The 14418-nt window shown below is 43.5% G+C and overlaps 2 protein-coding genes across 5 annotated transcripts in view; one reads left to right on the top strand and one right to left on the bottom strand.

The window, feature by feature from the left end:
* The window catches only part of LOC107274197 (protein dachsous), a 135151-nt gene extending 131140 nt beyond the window's left edge, over positions 1 to 4011 (top strand). For both annotated transcript variants that reach the window (XM_015753052.2, XM_025091505.1), the window contains exon 16: positions 302 to 4011. In XM_015753052.2, the coding sequence (XP_015608538.1) occupies positions 302 to 3060 (2759 nt within the window). In that variant the 3' untranslated portion in view covers positions 3061 to 4011. The remainder of the gene's footprint in view (positions 1 to 301) is intronic.
* A 133-nt stretch (positions 4012 to 4144) lies between these two features.
* LOC107274203 (excitatory amino acid transporter) lies at positions 4145 to 13155 on the bottom strand. Of its 3 annotated transcripts, none has more exons than XM_015753073.2 (12): positions 12905 to 13155; positions 12251 to 12793; positions 10906 to 11031; positions 10626 to 10833; positions 10207 to 10249; positions 9876 to 10132; positions 9553 to 9786; positions 7255 to 7449; positions 7047 to 7181; positions 6858 to 6966; positions 6627 to 6745; positions 4145 to 6370 (listed from the first exon to the last, which is right to left on the bottom strand). In XM_015753073.2, the coding sequence occupies exons 2-12, from the start codon at positions 12423 to 12425 to the stop codon at positions 6316 to 6318; spliced, it is 1656 nt and encodes a 551-aa protein (XP_015608559.1). In that variant the 5' UTR covers positions 12426 to 12793; positions 12905 to 13155; the 3' UTR covers positions 4145 to 6315. The 3 variants fall into 3 exon arrangements, with proteins under 3 accessions (XP_015608559.1, XP_024947282.1, XP_015608551.1); XM_025091514.1 differs by having other exon boundaries at positions 6611 to 6745; positions 12905 to 13154; XM_015753065.2 differs by having other exon boundaries at positions 12251 to 13155.
* Between the last annotated feature and the right edge of the window lie 1263 nt (positions 13156 to 14418).

The raw sequence follows: 14418 nt of genomic DNA, 5'->3' as shown, positions 1-14418 counted from the left end.
ATCGGAATCATTTTTGTAGGCGCCGAGCATCCCCACCGCGCCACCGCCGCGCCGACGATTTATATAACTGGTTATTATTTCATACTTCCGTTCGGTCGGTGTCAGGACGGCTTATCCTCCGCGTGGTGCAACAAGACGAGCAAAGAGGAACCCTTGACCTCACCAGGAATCTCCAGATCTTTGTGTGTTCCCCTTGTACCTTCCGTGCCCCTAATCCTTGGGCCGTGCCAAGTGAAGACTAATAATTTTGTCTGAATCTAGTTTAATGGAGATTTTATATCCTGTCTTTTTCTTCTTGCAGAAGGACGAGCGGACGTCCAAGAAATTCTCATCGTGAACGCCACGGATGATGACCTCACCGAGGAGAACAATCGTGTACGATATTCCCTTGTGCGTCCTAGTAAAGGGTTCTCAGTGAATCCATTGACTGGAAGCGTTATGGTTAATCGTACCGCACTGCCACGACCTCTCCAGAAGGAGGTCGAGTTCTCTATCCTCGCTGAGGATTCAGGAAAGCCACCAGCGACCAGTATCTGCTCAGTAATTGTTCGCCTGAGCAGCCTGAAGAACGCACTTCCTGGGAAGGAGCACAAAGTTTCTATTAAAGAAAATGCTGAGAAGGGTTCGACCATCATGAGACTCTCCGACGTGGACCTCATCGACGGGAGCATCGTATCCGGGGACGATAATGGATCCTTTGAAGTGTCACGCGGGAAGCTGATCCTGGCGAAGAGGCTGGACAGGGAAACCAAGGAGAAATACATACTGAAATTAGGTTCCCGGAGTGAGAACACGACCTCGATCAGCGGGGGAGTGGCGGTGGTCATCGTGAACGTCGAGGATGTAAACGACAACTACCCTCAGTTCCTGGAGGAATTATATCAAGTCGCCATTAAGGAAGATGCTGCAAGAGGAAGTACGGTAGCTGTAGTAAGGGCGAAGGACAACGATCGTTCAGAAAGCCCTGCTGCTTCCATAGTCTATGACATCACATCCGGAAATGATGCTGGTCTCTTCCGAGTGGACAGAACATCCGGTGCCGTCCTGGTTAACGCAACTCTTGACTGTGATCTTGGACCTGAGATACACTCACTGGTTTTAATGGCCTGCGACGTGGATCCTTCGCCTCTCTGTGCCCTGGCCAGACTGCGCATTCGTCTGGAGGATGTCAATGACAATTCACCCAAGTTCCCCGTTTCCGAGTACCTGGAGTTCGTTGGGGAGAACGAACCAATAGGAACAAGAGTCTTCACGGCACGTGCTACCGACTTGGATCGTGGTATCTTTGGCGCCTTGAATTATTCTATCGTCTCAGCAGCTGCCACTGGGTTCTCTGATATTGACGACTCCTGGAGACTCTTCGCAGTAGATGCTAAGTCCGGATCAGTTACTACCAGAGCAGTCTTTGATTATGAACAACGTAACAGATACGCCTTTACTCTGCGCGCTACCGATACTGGTGGCAGAACTGCCGCTGTCAGGGTCAGAGTGGAAATAGATTCGAGGGATGAATTCTATCCACAGTTCACGGAGAAGATGTATCGTTTTGGCATACGAAGTGGTACTCCAGTACTTCCTGGCGCTGTCATTGGACACGTTACTGCCACTGACCGAGATAAAGGACCGGACGGTCGTGTTGTTTATCAATTAAAGTCTCAGCATCCTTATTTCAAGCTTAATCGTACTACAGGAGCTCTCATTGTCAAACAGAAGCTTGTCAACGTAGACGTGGATGTTGAGGAATCATCACGGTTGGTAGTATCAGCAAGTTCCGGTAGACAAGGTTCTCTGTCAAATATGACAGTGGTGGAGATAACTCTAGATGATGATGACTCTTTGTTCTCCTCTGGCTCTTCGCCATCTGATATTGGATCAAACATGGCAGTGGCCGCTGCTGGAGGATTGGCTGATTGGGCGTTGGGTCTACTGATTGCTTTGCTTCTGTTGGTCGTAGCGTTTGGCGCCATCTTTCTTTATCTTCATATAAGAAATAGAAGACACAAGAAACCTGGAACTAAACCTGGATTAAATGGCGAGAGCAACGCCACAGCCTCTAACAGCTATGTGGATCCCAGTGCCTTCGACACCATTCCTATAAGAAGTGTCGGGGGTGTCGGAGGCGTTGGAGGTGGCGTCAGTGCCACTGGAGGTGGCGGAGGAGGCGGTGGAACATCCTGCCAGTTTGCGCCACCGAAGTACGACGAGATTCCACCCTATGGGACTTCAGGGCAGGCAGCTCAACAACAAGCCACTTCTGAACTGTCTGGTAGTGATCAGTCTGGCTCCTCCGGAAGAGGATCGGCTGAAGATGACGGTGAGGATGAAGAGATAAGAATGATCAATGAAGGACAACAAACTGGGGATTCTGCGAGTGATCTGTCAGTGCACAACACTCAGGAGTACCTGGCAAGGCTAGGAATCGTTGATCCACCGGCAGGAACACCAAGAAGACCACCAGAGGCTCTTCCTCTGGACAGCCTCCATCTTTTCGAAGATGAATCTACCACCGAAGCAGACATTGCTACTCTTATATATGGAAAAATCGGTGAACCAGGTCGACCTACGTCAGGACTCGAAGCACCTGGTGGGCCCTCAATGAACGGTTCCTTAAGTTCCATAGTTCATAGCGAAGAGGAGCTAACAGGTTCCTACAATTGGGACTACTTACTAGACTGGGGACCTCAGTATCAACCCCTGGCGCATGTATTCAGCGAAATCGCAAGGTTAAAGGATGATGCTGCAAGCGTCCAGAGCGGAAACTCCGGTAGCAGTAAAGGCAAATCTGTACATAAGGCCCCACCGCCTCCACTGCTCACTTCAGTAGCTCCCAGGTCGCTAGCGGCGCCAGCATTAGCAAGAGGCATTCTACCAAGGTCGCCGATAAGCCACGACGCCTCCACCTTCCCCTCGGCAGCCCTAAGTCCGAGTTTCTCACCTTCGTTGTCACCCCTAGCCACAAGGAGTCCTAGTATAAGTCCCCTGGTACCACCGGCTGCTCAGCGGTCCAGTCAAGGCCCACCAAGAGGGATCCCAGTTGCGGATACTGAGCTCAGAATCTAACTGACTGACATCCACCACAATATAATCCAATGATAACGATTAGTATTATCAATCCACTGTGCTATACGTTAGTCTGTCTAACTGTCAGGGACTATTTACTGGCCAAGGACCTTAACACTTTGCTAGGAAAATTATATAGAATTTTCTACCGAGGATGATAAAAAGATAATAGAAATTAGATAAAAGATAAAAGTGACGCGGATTTTTTGTACGATAGCTCGTTGTCGCTTTCGAGATGAGGGTCCTAGTTTATTAATTATTACCGAAGTCACCGTGAGCTCCGGACTATTTGTATATAGAAGACTGTTATCGTGGCAGGCCATCCAGTGAAACTGAGAACGAGTCCACTAGCGGCCATTTTTATTCTTATCATTAGTTTCGCATTGATCCGACCTCGGACCAAGAGATTCGTCGAGACTCTCTTAGCATAAGTAGCTCTGTATATATATATAAAATACAAATAATAATTTGGTGTTATAATCAAAAGATAGACTGCCGTCGGGGCGTCGGGACGCTTCCAGTAATTAAATGGGACATTCGCGATATACCAAGCTGTACAGTAATCCAATTGTAAGATTTAAGGGTGCGTTTACAAGTCCCACGGGAACAATTTAATCGAATCCTGTAGATACACGGCTGAATTTATTTTTATTTGTCCCGTCGTCCGATAGAACCACGAACGTACTGATCTTTATCGTGGTTTCATTAGGCACGTACGTATTACGTTCATCGTTCATATACGATGAGCTTTTAACTGAAATTAGTGAACGTATCGAAGGGAGGAAATATCGCCGCAAGGGCCACAGCATATCTATAGATAGATATAGTATACATACGCGTATATAATAAATTGTATAAAATGTTCTCGCTCTCTGTACAAAAAGACTTCGAAAATTTCGAAAATGACTTGACCAACTAGCAAGTCATTAATAAATGAATTTTTTAGCAAAATACGAAACCATCATTTCTCTTATACCCGCGCGACCCGAAAAATCTATCCGAAAATATAACTAAATTAATTTGAAGAAAATTTTAAAAAAGATAATTCAAAGGGGTCAGGTTCATTAATTAAAAAACCACAGTATCATATTCCACGTATAAACCTGCATATTGATATAACACGTTAAACTTTAGGTACATAATACACACGTAGACGTAGTGATAGTTTTGTAGAATTTCGTGGCACAATCATTTTACACGTTATTCGTCATTTTGTTTCTCTCTCTTTCTCCTATCCCTCACATTCCTCACATTCCTCGTACATTCTGCCTCGAATATGAATGAATGTAGTTTCGATCCGCAGCGAAGCAGCCTTGGCCGAAATTCAAATTTCGCGCCAAGCGATGTATCCGCGTAACTCAACGAATGGTAATAGGTACGTATGTAAATATAACCATTAAAGTAAGTGAACGCGTGCCTCTAGACGGCCCGTGAATTCTAATAGAACAATGTCAGCGCCTAGAACGCGGGCGATCGCACAGCGCTCGCAACAAAGCCCAAAATTCTCTACATGTATTGTATTTCATTTTTTTTTTGTACACTCACAATCAGTTATCACTATACGATATATCCAATCCTAGCTATGAGTATCTATACAGCCAGCCGAATCGATTAGGAATCCTGTTGGCCTACAGTACTATAATAGTTCTAGTACGTCATCGACAACCGGCATCCAGTCTTTTATTACTCGTCGATGATTAAACCATTTCTAAAGGGAATGACGGTATGCGCCATCATTTGTTTGTATTTTTCATTCATCAAAATTTTCATAAAATCATTCTAATATATTCTCATCTCACAGTCATTCCCTTTGTCACTCGTTTATCTCTATCCATCCGACAGGCGCCTTCCTCAATGTCTACTCTAACCTCAAAATGGCGAGTATTCTTCATGGGTTAAGTACCTGATTATTTGCTTTCACTCTCTATAGGAGGGTTTCAGGACACCGGAGGGAATGGAATAGAAGATTTCGTATACTCTAATAATCTTTGGTTGAAGAAAAAAAAGAGAAAAAAAAATTATTGATATAATGGATCGTTGTTGATCGTTGAAGATCGTAATTATTGCCACTTAAACTGCTCCTCCTTTCTTCTTACTTTTGATATACAATATGGGGTACGATCGTTACTTCTATTTTTTGAATCACCTAGACAAATTCAATCCTTAAGGAGGTAATTAATTGATTCCTTATTGGGAATGATTGACTGATTGACTGCTCTCTATAATCGAGTCAGCGATCGCGTGAACGGGTGAAAAGTTGAAATTATTTAAATAAAATATAATTAACCTTCAAATTTTATAGATAAAACGAACGGCTCGTCTATTAATTAATTCATTAACTAATTAATAAATATAAAGCACTGTGTCTACTTGTTTATCTTTTTACTGTCTACTCGACTAAAGCACCTCACGAATGAACATAGGCTGTACTTTCAATGGTTCAGCACCTTTGGTACGCTAGAAATAAGGCACCACCACGCTCGAAGACGTCGGGACGCTGCGGCGTCGAGACTCTACAATCGGCGCGATCGATCGGAGTGAAAAAGAGCCATCACGAAATACTCCGTCAGTGAAATTCCGGTGAGGTCGATGATGTCGCGCGACCGCAAGATACGAACAGTTCTTAATTGTCCATTATAAAATAGTTGGGTGTCCATATAAAATGATATTGCACTGATTATAATTGATCGATTATCGACACCCAATCACGATACCAACAATACTGATACATACCCATAGCTTTAATAACGTATATATTATACGCTTTTATTGCTAGCTATGCTATCTCAATTTTGAAATTTCTTTGACTCTCGTTTCATCCTAACGACACCATCCGCGTGACATTATTTTAATAACTGCGACATCATTTTGAAAAAAAAAAAATCCGTACAAATAACGCGCCTGTCTTTCATCTCGTAAATTGAAATCGCGACGCGCGACATCTTCGTTTATTTTTTTTTTTAATATTTATCCTTTCTTATAATTTTCGTACGTAAACGTCACGAGGTCGGCGAGTCAAATTGGAATTACGATGGGAATTGATTACATATCAAATATTGTTTCGAATACAAAATGTCTGACCAGGTAAGAAATGGCACAGTGTGCCTGTACCCTTTTGATCCGTGAATATATGTTTTACAGCATCCCTCTATCTAACTCTACGTAGATGTGCTATGATCTTACTGTCCTTTCATGCTTTTCTTCTTCTTCTTCAGATCATCGATCGCTGCTCTAAACGGAGAGTGATGGTACTAGTCAAACAGTATCCTCGGTCACCCGCCTGAGCGCCATCTCTGTCTTGGCCATGATACTGAAACGAATTGATCGGTACATTTAATATAACAGAAAATTAATCGATGGTCTTGAATATCCACAATGGCGGAATTACCACAATGACAGTTCATGGAGTGAAAAAGATGAAGGAAGCAAGGACAATAAGCAATAACTATTAAATAACGAAGCAGTAAAGTATAATAACAATACTCTAATAAGTCGTGCGTGAATAAAGCAGGAATAACGTAGACGTTGTATAAAGTGAACCTAGCCCTACCAACAAGCTTGTTTACTTGGCGATGTCGGCTATCCTGGAGTCATCCTGCATTTCCACGACGATGGTGTCCGGGTCGGGTACACGATTAGCTGAGATGCATCCATTGGCGATAGTAGTTGGCAGCACTGAGTCAGACTGTGACAGAAGAAACAAGAAACGCCCATATAAACAACGTATCCTCTACTAGCTATGGACTATTAGTATTAACTGCATCCAATTTTGAATGCATCTACGTCTGAATGCATACTTGATAAGCTGCAGCATCCAGAGCCATCAGTTCCTTTTTCGACAGGTGTTCGACCACTGCTGCAGCATAGCAATCGCCCAGCATATTGTTGGTGGTTCTCACGCGATCCCTAAACAGAATTACACCCTTGCGATCACTCTGGTGATAGGGGAGTGAAAGAGGAACTTTCATTCTATAATCGATACTCACACGAACCAATCGATGGCAAAGAGGAGAGAGACGTCACAGACAGGTGCGTCTATCGCGCTGAGGACTACAAGAAGAAGAACCAGGGCGGCGCTCGGTACGGATGCGGAAGACACAGACGCAGCAGTGGACGTTAAGCTTATCAATGTGAAAGGTAATAAATTATATTTATCAATAAGATCCAATACTGAATTTAAATGATAACACTTACATGACTGTGATTATTTCCCCGAATCCAAGATAAATTTCATTCATCTGAGCTATAAAGATACTAGCTACAGCTACGAAGAGGGCAGTGCCGTCCATGTTGATATTGCATCCGATGGGCAGGACAAATCTGGTGATCCTTGGGTCGACCCTCAGCTTATCAGTCATCAGGCGAAAGGTGACAGGTAGTGCGGCAGCCCTGTGCAAAATCTTATTAGTAATGATCAGGAAGAATCTTTTAATTGTTTTTGATTTTCTTTTTGAGAAAAGTGCAGGAATCGCTGCCACGTGCGTCACTGGGTCTGAATTGGTTCAGGGGGTAGTTAGGGTTCGAGGGTCAAGGGTCATTCTGGCATCAGGTATCATTTATCCAATCCAGTTATGACTGTCGCGTGACAACGTATCTGAACGTTTCTCCCGTTTCGTTCAAGAAATCTCACGTTGCTTCATTCAATGTTATCAGGTTATCGCGAGTGCGCAATTACTGTTGCGTGATGCGGGAATAGAGTATGTGATTCATAAATGATATATATAGGCATGTAATTGTGGAAAGTCTGACATACGGGCTGGAATTCGGGATTGGCAGTACTCACTATAGTCAGTTTACTGCGAATAAGAATAGATAAGACAGTGACATAATAGAACGAAGCTTGTCAGATTATTATTAGAACGATACTGTTTACTCGTGTGTATTAAATCTGCAAATATATTATTATTATTATTATCTCGTATAACAATACGCAGCAGCCAGAATGACCGAGGCCAACTGAAATTTAACCGTTTAAACAATTAGTCTTGGTGATTCCGTAGACACCCGACGTCCATTTCCATTAATTGCGTTGATTCGAAAGTCTGCAACAAACCAATATATTTCATCTGCGGCCATCTTACTTACCAAGACCCTTTATACGGACCACCTGCAAAAGGCCGCATGCTGCGTTCTAATACATCATCATGATATCATATAGTAGTCTGTTCAGACACTGAGACACTCAGTTCAGTACTGTACGTTTTCTGGAAAAAGTTAATCCACACACATAGTGTTTGAGTTAATGATTCGTGCGACTTAATGATCTTCTAGAGATATAAATATATATATATATATGTGTTATTCTAGAAGGACAAGAAGGAATAGCTTGATAGGAATACGATCCAGAGAGATTATTCTTGCCAAAGAGACGGGGCTAGATGATATAATTATTCTAATTAAATTCGATTATTAAACTGGGAAAATGATTGTTGTCACGCAGGACATTTCGAAAATCTATAATAAGTAGTTCTGCTCTGCTTGTTGTCATCGGTGTCAGAGGTGGTCGTGTTCATTTTATTCACTGTCATACTCCGAGTCTCTCCATCAGTCTCTCTCACTCTCTGCAAGTGCGAACGATACCTGAAAGAGTTTACGGTCGACGCGAACAATCAATATTTTCCCAATTTACTTCGCTGATCGTAGGACTTAAGTAACGGCATTTTTGGCGTGGAAGTCTGCTCTTGTTAGGATTACAAGGATGAGGATAATGACTATGAGGATTAGGTCGTCAGAGACAACGATGACTTCCACGCCCGAATCAGTCCAGGCGACACGGAGTCAGCAGACTTCCTGTCCGTGTGTGACAATCGGGCCGAGATAACAAATTAAGGGTTGACCGTATAAATTTTAACGAATGATTGATCGGCGATGATTGAAAGAACTCCTTGACCTCCATTTTCGTTAATTTTTGTTAATATCGAAAAAAGAGGCCGGGGAGGGACCATCGGTCGACATCCTAAGTGCCACCCGGAGCTGCATACCTCTCATTGTTAGGGGATGATAAAGATCCCTTCGTGAGCAATGCGAATGTCAAAATGGATTATGGAGAATTGGATAAAAGGGAAAACGGGATCTGGTCAGCGTTTCACAACGTTTCTTTGACAGCTGTCAAATTTATCGCCAACGCTGTGTAAAACTGGGCCTTACGGATTGGTACTAGAGGGAGGACCTCGCGGCCTCGCAAAGCCTCCACTCGCTGGCTGAAACACACTCTCAATCAATAAACCCCTCGAATGCGCTTGAGGGACGCATCGGTGCCTCAAGTTCTTAAAATTTGGCGCCTGAACGTCCGCCTCGTCCTCGTCCTCGTGGTCTTCGACCCAGGTCTACGGAGGAGGAGAAAGGGTGCGTCCAGGCGCAGTTCTAGCTTCAGGACGTAGGATGTTGCTACAAGAGTCGAGGTCATCGCGACTGAAGAAATTAGTAGTTCGAGGCACTTTGAGGCAGGCGATAGGTTCAGGGAGGGGTTATGGTCGAAGGTCGACGACTCACGTTGAAGCCATGGCGAAGGCGGTGAGTGTGCCCTGGGCGAGGCCCGCGTAGAATTTAAAGGGGTTCTTTCTCACAAAGGCCACGTAGATCAGCTGCATGATCACTAGTTGGTAGAATAACACTCCGACCACGATGGTCATGATGAACCAGGCGAGCTGCGACATCACCAGGGCCAAGTTATTCACGCCTAGGATCTTCCCGGCGATTACTGAAGTTATACCCACAGGGGTCATCCTGGTCATGGATCAAAATGATTCCAATCAATTTTTATTTACTTTATTAATGACTGTAAACCCACTGCGATGGTAATTCTCATTACTTACCACATCACTGTGGATACCATCCTCATGATCACTTCGAATACTGCTTTGAAGAAGTCGATGACCACTTGACCTTTCTCCCCCAGTGTTCCCAGGAAGGTCCCGAAGACCAGACAGAAGAATACGATACCCAAGGTATTGGTACCACTCCTGTATCGAATCTCTCTCATCAGTCCCTCATTGGCAAGACCTTCTGAACTTGGTACTTTGTCAGTGTCGTTTTGGAATGACGGTTTCTTCGGTACGTAGACTGTGTGAGCCTAGGAAGTGACGTCAAATTACTAATACGTTATATTCTAATTAATAGGTATCAATTATACAACTGATAACTCACCTGCTGGAAAGCCGCCTGGAAAAGATTATCAGGGAACATATTCCTGGAAGGAAAACGGAGAACCATCAGTTCGATTGGACTTATGACAAAGGTATGAGTTTACAGAGAGTGATCGATGACCGGATAATTTATTATATTTTCTTTCTCTATTCATTCTTTCGTGACAGGAAGCTATTCAAGTGATCCACTCATCCCTCTGGCACTCAGCCTCAACTATCTATCTATATCCGTCTTAGAATTGCGTGAACTTGCGTCCTTGCCAAGTCAACGTCAACCAACAGGCAGTCACTGGGTAGTCTCTGGCAGGTCATATGAATAAAATAGGTGGATCGATGCGCGAATGTTTTCCGCGGAAGTACCACCGCCAATGCAAACAATTCCCAATATTATCTTTTTTTTTTCAAATCAAGGTAACGTACCTTCCAAGGTCCAGGAGACTGTCCAAGATGTTGACAGCTCTTGTATGATTGCTCTGCGCGATGGAATCGCGAAGTCCAGGATCACCAGGATGTATTAGGAGTACCAAGGCAACGCCAAGGATCGCATTCAATAAGGATGTCAGAATAAAGTAGACTAGGGTCCTTACAGCAATTTTTCCATTCATTCGAGCATTTAAGCTAGCCGAGCCTACAATCATAATAATATCATTCATTAGCTTCGTTGTATAATAATTATTAATTAAGAAAAAATTGTTCATACCGGAAATCAGACTAGCGATCACAAGCGGTAATATCATCAGCTTCAGAAGCCTCATGAACAATTCTCCAGGATAGCTGATGAGCATGATTGCGTCATCGCCAAGTTTCAAAGGTCTCAAACCAAAACCTGTAAATTAAAAGATCAATATTTAATTTTCAACGATTCATCCCTCAACTCGTACTGTTATCCTCGACTCTGAAACTTCTCTCCGACCGTGAAACGGAGTGGCAGCTTTTTTCATTGTCTATTTACGTACGGTTTTAGTTAGTTACGTTAATTGGACAAGACGCTCAAGACGCTCGTAGGAAACCCTTCCGAGTGATTGACACTTTTTAATGCGATAGAGTGACGTATAACGATGCATTTGCGTAATAAGCTCAAGTTAAATTTGAACTGGGTCGTTTCTGCCGGTACATTAAGTCGATCGGTTAATCCTCCTGAAGGAAGGTCGAGGTCGAACGAAAAACTGTATCCATATCGATCGTCATCATCATTATCCTCGACCGCCTCCATTACGTCCTCATCCTCGAGAAAATGACAGGAAGTCAAATGGCAGAAACCTAATAGAAGGGAGAAGCCCCGATCTGAACTCAATACCGAAGCATGCGTGACTCTGCACGTGTCCGATGTTTCGTGTTATTCTTCTATTTCTGTGCAGACGATGAATTACGTCACAGTCGTCAGAAAATACCAGGTACCGACTATTCGGTAAACAATAATAGAGTAGTAGCTGTATTTTTTATTCCTTTACTGCCCCCGCACCCATTTGCCCCTTTTCCCTTTCACTTTGCTACGACCCTTATTTTCTCTGGTAATTTATATACCTAGAATGGCCGTCCAATACTCATTGCCTGTGTCTGTCTACTTTGAAAATGATCACAGTTATTGATAATTCCTAACTCAAGTGATATTTGCGTAATTGGAGAGGGACCTAAAATGTAGCTTGTTAAGCGTATGGGTTTTTGTAATTGGCAAAATTAGGAACGTGACGGTTATAATTAAAAAGTAAATTAAGTGAGAGAAGCGCCCGACGCCTATTTATTTATTTGACCAGTCACTTTCAACTCCATTGTGTCAACTGATGTCAATTAGAAGAAACTGTATGAATTGACAATGTCAATCGAAAGAAATGGTATCAGTTAGTTCTCGTCAGACGCAATCGTTTGGAATTAATTGGTTAGGGAGGATCGTTATTTTTAGTATGGATGACAGAAGGTCGGCGCAAATATTTTCTATTGGTACTATCCGAGGGTATACTAGGCGTGTGATGTATATATAATAATAATGAAAAATTCGTTTTTTTCAATTATTTATGTCGTGTATATTGTACTTGTAAAAGACTCACCTAGTACTACTCCTAAAAGTACGCCAGACAGGGTGACCAGCAGGAGAAGATTTTCCCTGAGCCACTTCCTGGTGTCGGCTGTCACCTTGCGGGGACCCTGCGAGGCCGAGACGTCCTGCCCGCCCATTTTTGCAAACAGGTACTCGGAAAATCGCGAGGACGACTTCTCTTCCATTTTACTTCCGCACCGGGAAGATCCTGGACTCGGTCGCGATCCCTCGCGGCGTTCGGCGGGGCCCTGGCAGCACGACGACGAGGGGTTGCCGTTTTGGGAGTGTTTGCGAAAATTCCCGTCCGACCTATTACGACTGCCGACCAGAAGATGGATGAGCCTGATGGCCTTCCAGCTGCTTATGAAGCCGATCTTGGCAGCCTTCTTGGATTCTAGCGTCTCGACAACCGGGACAAGCCTGCCCCTGAACTTCTCAACAAGAGTTGTACAAAGGCTCTAGCCAGTAGTGCAACCTCGGGGTCTCCTACCGCGGATACTTTTCTCAATCTTCTTGCTTGACTCGGTCTTCTTGCCAGACGATTCCTGAATACCTGGGATAATCGGTACCAGGATCGGTAGGTTAACGATTCAGGTAGGTATACGTATACCTAGTGGAAAGACAGAGACTACTGGTGAACGGACTGTTGCGCAGGGTCAGTTACCTTGGGCTCCTTGACACCTTTTTAAAATCTCGATATCAATCAAGGAACACGATTCTCATCCTTCCTGTCCAGAAGTCGAGTCAAGGATTCACTAATATTGATTTTAATTCTCTTCCGAATTCGTAATATCGACACGACGATCAGATCTCGAAATATAAAATCTCTGTTTACGACTCGAGGCTCCAGGGTGTGCGATACGTTCTTTCGGAAGGTTCAGCCCCGACTGGCCGGCTATGGTCGGCCATTGCCGTATTGATTGCAAAACCTCTTCGAGGCTCTTCAGCATTTATGCTCTGACAAGGGACGCCTGCGCGGGAATATTATCTCCTCTCTCTATCTTTCTCTCCGTATACCTATCCTATCCTCATCCAACTCCCCTTCACTGATCTTTCATTATTTCCTGTCGAGATACTTTTCTAGCACGACTCGCTGAATACGTCAGCGAGGCGTTACGACCTTAATAATCAACATGAAAATCATGAGACTCTTCGGAGCAGAGTCGATTCAGGTCTTCTTTTTACTCGACTACAGATTCCATTTCTCACGTGATTCTTATACAGTATCAATGTTAATAGACTCACCTTCTCTCATCAGCATAGATAATTTGATTGATTGCATGACGTCATGAAATTTAGGTCAACTTTTTTCTTCATTGGAACATAACAAAGGGTAAAATTGTCTCGTAAAGAACGATCAATGTTCCCAGATATTCGGATCGATATACACATATGTATATACACAGCACATTATACGACACTCATGGAGTAACACAGAAACGAAAATAGTCTACGAAAAGTCTCCAGCTATCAATTCCAGTAAGATAAAAAAGTTTCGCGAACTAAATCCAATCGATGGACACGACAGTCGGGAAGGCTGAAAGTTTAGCGACTTAAGGTATTATAGAGAACAGGTATTTCTAACCCTGCGGTGCATCATGGGTAATGTATCAAGCGGTGACGTCAGATTAGAATACACGCTTGTTTCTATAATACCTTAGAGCGATCCATAGACAGCGTCGCCATCTATGAGGACATAACGCAAACTTAATATCAGTGCATTATTAACGGTAACTCAGTCGAAACAAGGAATCTAGGTTACCTCTGGTATTGGCTTCTCGAAAATTATGTAAATATCTTTAACGGCGATTTCGAGAATTTCACATGTAGATGGAGTTATGGAAATTTACGTGCATGCAATTGTAAATTCCAACGCAAAAGTTTACCAAACGTCGACGCTTTCGTGCTGGTTGGCATTGAATAATGAAGGCAAAACTTGGCCAATACCCTTGCCGAAGTCTTGCCCTAGTCTCATAAATAAACCCTGAAGCACAAACTATACATTCGTCGTCGACCATTCGACTGCACCAGCAGGGTGAATTGCGTATAGCTTGAAAATAAATGACGAAGATGTAACTCACAACATTTCACCTTATTATAAAATCCCTCTCGGGATGTTCTGTAACAATGAAAACCATGTATTCCACTTTTGGGTCCTTCGATCGAGCCTTTAACACC

Source organism: Cephus cinctus, unplaced genomic scaffold (assembly GCF_000341935.2).
Source record: "Cephus cinctus unplaced genomic scaffold, Ccin1 Ccin1_scaffold0093, whole genome shotgun sequence".
Lineage (NCBI taxonomy): Eukaryota > Metazoa > Arthropoda > Insecta > Hymenoptera > Cephidae > Cephus > Cephus cinctus.
Note: the sequence above shows the minus strand (reverse complement) of the source record. Positions and strands in the feature narration are given on the sequence as shown.